Below are 6,283 nucleotides of genomic sequence, written 5' to 3' on the forward strand. Positions count from 1 at the left end.
TTTCAAAATATCCGGAATGCTATAATTTTTTGTATGGTGATTAATGAATCTGTATCTGAAATTAATATAAAATAAAAAAGAGAGGTCACCGTGAATAATTTTGAGATAACGAAGGTTTTTAAATGCCATGTGCGTTTGAAAAAAGGTCATTTTTGCGGGGCAAAAATTTGGGGGTACGGTAAAATGTTTTTGTGTAATACATCTAAAATGGCATAATAGTATTGAGATTGCATTAGATTAGCAACTGTAACATGTGTATTATCATAGTGAACAGTTTTAAAACCAAAAATTATGGAAATCGTAAAAAATAATGAGAAATAAGTATGAATAGTTTTTTGTTTGTTTTGAATTTTTTATTGCACAGTTCAAAATAAATAACATGCAATACAGATACATATTTCTGTTGATGTAATATTCATATTCATTTGAAGTTCTAAATAATTAAAGGAAACTAGCTAAGCATTAAAATGAAGTAAAGAAATTGATAGGTCACCGTGGATTTTTTTTGCTATAGACATTTTAATATGGACTTAATTTCAAAAATACAATACATTGTAATAGTAATTAAAACATATCTATATAATAACTGCTCCATAACAATCAAATTATCAACTGAAATGTGATACACGTAGAAATATTTATAATGTATATTGTTATGAAAATATTTCAGATGTAACAACTGAAAAAACAATGTTGATGTTCATATAAACATCTTAAATTACCCCACCCACCTGTTACCAATGTTGTTGGTTGTAAATTGAACATATGTATTAGGTATTTTAAAATTATTTTTAGAACTGTGTGATGTGTATTTAAAGACAAGAGGCCATGATGGCCCTGTATCGCTCCACTGCTGAAAAAAAGACTGAAACAAATATTCTCCGCATGTGCAGATACTTAAATACTAGTATAGGCCCTATTTAAGCACATGTACAATTTTGTGACCACCTGGGCTGGGTCAAATTTAACCCCAGGGGCATAATTTGAGCAAACTTTGTAGAGGACTACTATATCTCACTCCATACAAAATGTGGTGGCCCTAAGTCTTAGATGTAGAGTTAAGGACAAGAATATTTTTAAAGTTTTCACAAAATAAGCAAGATACAAGCGTATATAATGTTCAATTTTGTGACCCGCGGGTCAGGGTCAAATTTGACCCAAAGTACAAACTTGGTAGATGACTTTAAGATGTTTCTGCATACCAAATTTGGTAGCCATAGTCAGAATGGTTTTCGACAAGATTTTTTAAGATTTCACAAAATAGGCGCTTTATAAGCGTTTATTAAATTTTGTGACCCCCCGCGGCAGGGTCAAAGTTGACCCCAGAGGAATGATTTGAACAAATTTGGTAGAGGTTAATAAGATGTCACTACATACCAAATTTGGTAGCCCTAGGCCCAATAGATATGGACAATTTTTTTTTAAGTTTTCACAAATTAAGCACTTTATAAGCATATGTTCAGTTTTGTAACCCCTGGGGCAGTTTCAAATTTAACCCAAGGGGCATAATTTGAACAAACTTGGTAGAGAACTATTACATGTCACTACATACCAAATTTGGTAGCCCTATGCCATACTAATATGAACAAGAAGATTTTTTAAGTTTTCACAAAAAATGCCTAATATAAGCATATGTTCAATTTTGTGAACCTCAGGGCAGGGTCAAACTTGACCCTAGGGGCATAATTTGAACAAACTTGGTAGAGGACTATAAGATGCCACTACATACCAAATTTGGAAGCCCAAGGCCCAATGGTTATGGACGAAAAAATATGTGAAGTTTTCACAAAATAGACCCTATATAAGCATATGTTCAATTTTGTGACCCCGGGGCAGGGTCAAATTTGACTCCAGGGGCATAATTTGAACAACGTTGAAAGAGGAACATTCCTGAGAAATTTCATCACAATTGGAACAGTAGTTTAGGAGAAGAAGATGTTTAAAGGAAACGTTCAGGCACGCACACACGACGGACACAGAATCATAACATAAGCCCTGCTGGCCTTTGGCCAGTGAAGCTTAAAACAACAAAGAATACAATAAGCTGGGCAATTATGTTTCACACACCATCTGTGGTTTAATGCACTGCCAAAAATATCTTACAACTTAGGTGAAACATGAGAAATACAACTGACATAAGAATCACAACTATGTTCGTCATCGAGAAGGAAAAACAATTATGTAACAGCTATTAGATTTCATAGCTTATCTATATACAAGATGCAAATTACAATTGGTTAGATGTCAGGCAACAAATAACTCGCTATTGAACATATTATTTTCTTTGATTTTGTTACTCTGATTTGTCTGTTTGTTACCTCTGACAGGGGGCTCCTCAAACCACTCAGTCCGTTTCTTTTTGATACAGGACTCAAATGTTTAAGTTGAAATCCACTTCCTGCAACTTTCCTTGCAACACCTTGACTTATAAATTTTGTATCAATTATGGTTTGTAAAGATTTGATGTTGGAAGCAACCTTTAGTTACACATTGTATGTTAACACTGCTCGGTAAAAGCTGAATGAATATTTGTTAACAATTTTTGGTCAAGAGGAACAAAGTTCACTAACTTTTGTAAAGCTAAAATATCCTGTATAGCGCCATGTGCCATGTATAATTCACTAATGACGTCTTTAACTAAATGTTCCCGCTTATATGATTTCATATTTGGTAATATTTCCTTTAACATTTTTAAGTATCTAAAAAGCCACAAATATTTTGCTGAAACTCAAACATTTTTCAACAAGTATGGATAGCACGGAGCAACACTTTACAATCAAAAGACTCTATATTATGCCCAACTAAAATAATTGGTGAACATTTCTGTAAGAATGTTATACAACTTGTCAATGCAGATTTGATGGGGACAGCTGTTACTGTTTGTCTCTTGACAAGCATAGAGTCGCTAACAACTGTCACTCCAGTTATTTCTGACGCTTGCAAGGAAATCTTCTTCTCATGCATCACATATGTTGAAAATTGACCAGTTGAATGCACTGCAGCTATCTGAATTATGTGAGAAGTGTGCTCTGAAAAAACAAAACAAAAATTTTAAATAGAAATTGCACAAAATCCATTTTAGCCCCGTTAATCACAGAGCCCTGGGTCGCTCCCCCAAGTACAATGTAAACTTCTTAAAATACATTTGAAGTGTTTACAATAAATATAAAAGGGAAAAACATTGCCCCCCACCAGGACAGGACTTTTTTTGAAGCTTAATGTGAACAATCGTAGAAGAGGTTCCTTCACATTCATTCTCTATGCATTGTGGTTTAAGAGAATTTTCAGTTGAAGGGTTATTGATCGGAAACAATTTTCACACTTATTGTGACCTTTGACTAAGTGACCATAATTTAAATGGGGGTTATATACTGTCCAATCCCTATGCACATGGAGAGTAAAAAGCCAATCAGTGAAAAAGTTGACAAATTATTGATCGGAAACTTAATGATCTACCCACAGACAAACATCCAGCAAAACAATATTAACTCTCTCTTCCAAGGGGGGCATAATAACTGTTATTATGAAAATTGAAACGCTCTTTTCTTCCATTCATGGATATATCAAAGTAAGTTGTTGGCATCTAATGATCTTATGTATTCATAAATCTGAAGAAGCGAAGAGAAGAGTGTTTAAATTCTTAAATGATGCACAATAATATACTAAAGCCAGTTGTGGGTAATGTAACATTGCATCATCTAAGTGGTATTTACTATCATTTTATCAATAAAGATTAAGAATGATGTATTATATGAAAGCAAAATCAGAAATTAGTCTGAACATAACTCTTGTTGCAATTCAATCATATGCTAGGTTGACCAACAATTCACACGATATCTCTGACACATTGAGTTACTCAGCAGTAGCAGGTTGAATTATGTTATACATGTAAGTAAATATGTATATTTTTTAATAGAAGTTCAACTTTGGAGATTTAGAGTACCTAAATACCTGAATTGGACCAAGATAAACTTCTGTATGTGCAACACTGTGAATAAGGAATATGTTAAAAATAAACTTTACCTAACCCTCTTGTTTCCAAATCAAAGAAAACAAATTCCTTCCAAGTAGTGTCTAGCCCTGCTTGACCAGGCTTGGGTATAGGTGGGGGTATAGTTGTAACTTCAACGTCTTGGTCCTCTATGTTTGAACTGTATGTTGGTCCCACTCGTACTTCTTGCACTGTCCTTTGAATGCCTGAACAGAAAAACAGAATTTCAAATTGGAACATTTGCTTGCACCTTCATGGGTTATCTCCGATTTTTATTTAAAGAAATGATTACACAGCACATTAATGCTTTTACAATAATCAATTTACAAACATTAGCATATGCTTTTAAATGTTACTACTACTTTGCATATATAATTGATGGGTCTATTGATACAATCTACAACAAGAAATGTGTCCACACGACACGGATGCCCCAAACTCCAACTTTGTAACTATTTAAAAAAATAATCCATACAATTGTAAGAAACCCAGTTTGGTGAAGATCGGATGAAAACTACTTGAATTAGAGAGAAGGCACGACAAGTGTGAGGGACTGACCGACCCACGGACAGTGCGAAAACTATGTCGCCAATTGGGGGCATACAAATGAAGAATACTGTGTTTTAAATATAAAATGCCCATAATTAAAAATACCGTTCGAGTTTTAAGTCTTATGCGTCACTGTTTTGCTGCACGAGTAACAGCTATAGCCTTTCTTTTTTTGTGCTGAAGGTCATGGAGAAAGGCCAGTTTCGATGTGAAAGTCCCAGGTGAAACACCCAGTTTTTGATTTACCTGAAACAGATTGCAGTAAATGACAGAACAGTTGACAATGCACAATGCTAGAATATGCTTATGCGGAATAAAATAATATGAAATAATGTCACTAATTTACAAAAGTTACAGCATTTTATAAGACCTAGTGATCTACATACACACAAATAAGAATTAATTCAAGCCCTTTATTTTCAAAACCAATACGTATTTGACAAATTGAGAATATTTATGTTTTGTAAACTTGTAAAATTTCATATTTATTACCAGTATTAATAACTAGGACTGCAGGAAGTATATAAACTTATGTCACTTTAAAATATACATGTTTAACTAAGGACAACCATTCACATTCTACTGTAATTGTGTTTACTGGCAGTAAATCAGACAAAATATGAAGGAAAAATATAGCAAGTACAATATAAAAAATGTATGCATGTAGACTACACGCGAATTACTTAGAGATAACTATCTGAATGTATTCAAAAGTATCAGTAATTTAGACAATAAATCATGATATAATGCACCAATGTACCAAAAAGACAAAGAAGTCTTACCCAAATGCAAGCTTTGTGATCATGTCATAAACTCTGCCATGTTTCCGTCCAGTAGCCACATTATTTACTGCACCACAATTGCTAAACTGTATGTCCAAAACACATGCCTGTCCGAAATCCCTGCTTTCTACAGTGTTAAGTAAATTCATGGGCACTTGACAAGCACTGCATGCTAAAAGCGATTCGGTCAATGTGTCGAGTTCAACGACACGTCTACCAATTTTATATCCAACTAGCATCGCTGTTGTCACATGTGGTCACGCTTACCGACGAACCGATAGAAACATCGTCAAAATAACAGTGGTCATACCGGAAATCCTGATTGTCGGTGGAAATAGTCTTTCTATTGAAATCCACATTGTTCTTTTGAACGTTGTTGTTTTCAATACCTTTTAAGTTTCGTTTTGTATTCCGAATTATATCCAAATTAGACATTGTAAATGAAAATTATTGAGCCAAGTATCTGATTCTCATTGTTGACAAATTATCGTTTCGTTATCAATAGACGCTTGTATTTGCACAGAAAATAACATCTACAGCGTACGCAAGCGTTTCATCGATGTCGATCACGAAGTGACGTCAAGCAATCGAACGCTTGGTTTCAATTAATGCAGTAAATCTCGAAAATATGTAAATGCCGAAAATTTAAAGGCGCATAATCAAAACAGTAAAACTAGAATTTACACTCTTTTATTCCAACCTAATATTTTGAAACCGTGAAAATATATAAAGGTTTTTATTTTTCACGATATAGTGAATCAATTACCGTAAAGTGGAAACGATCGAACATCCTTAAGCTACGGTATTTATTTAAGACAAATTGATAACAAATCAATGGTATGTAACAACATGTTGCTAACTGTTTAGCTATGTGTAAGTATTGTTTGTATGTGGCGAACGATGCATTCGTTAAATGAGTTGTTTGTATAACACTCAGTTGCTGAGACTAGACCTCGTCGAA

The 6,283-nt window shown here is 33.9% G+C and overlaps 1 protein-coding gene across 2 annotated transcripts; it reads right to left on the bottom strand.

The window, feature by feature from the left end:
• Positions 1-2,332: 2,332 nt before the first annotated feature.
• LOC127854201 (uncharacterized) lies at positions 2,333-5,755 on the bottom strand. Of its 2 annotated transcripts, XR_008036960.1 has the most exons (4): positions 5,323-5,600; positions 4,646-4,786; positions 4,024-4,197; positions 2,333-3,029 (listed from the first exon to the last, which is right to left on the bottom strand). XR_008036960.1 is itself a non-coding variant. In XM_052389238.1 (3 exons), exons 1-3 carry the CDS (start codon positions 5,679-5,681, stop codon positions 2,740-2,742), a joined length of 513 nt encoding a protein of 170 aa, XP_052245198.1. In that variant the 5' UTR covers positions 5,682-5,755; the 3' UTR covers positions 2,333-2,739. The 2 variants fall into 2 exon arrangements, 1 of the variants encoding a protein (XP_052245198.1); XM_052389238.1 differs by lacking the exons at positions 4,646-4,786; positions 5,323-5,600 and adding an exon at positions 5,633-5,755.
• Positions 5,756-6,283: the final 528 nt, after the last annotated feature.

This window comes from Dreissena polymorpha, chromosome 12 (assembly GCF_020536995.1).
Source record: "Dreissena polymorpha isolate Duluth1 chromosome 12, UMN_Dpol_1.0, whole genome shotgun sequence".
Classification (NCBI taxonomy): Eukaryota; Metazoa; Mollusca; class Bivalvia; order Myida; family Dreissenidae; genus Dreissena; species Dreissena polymorpha.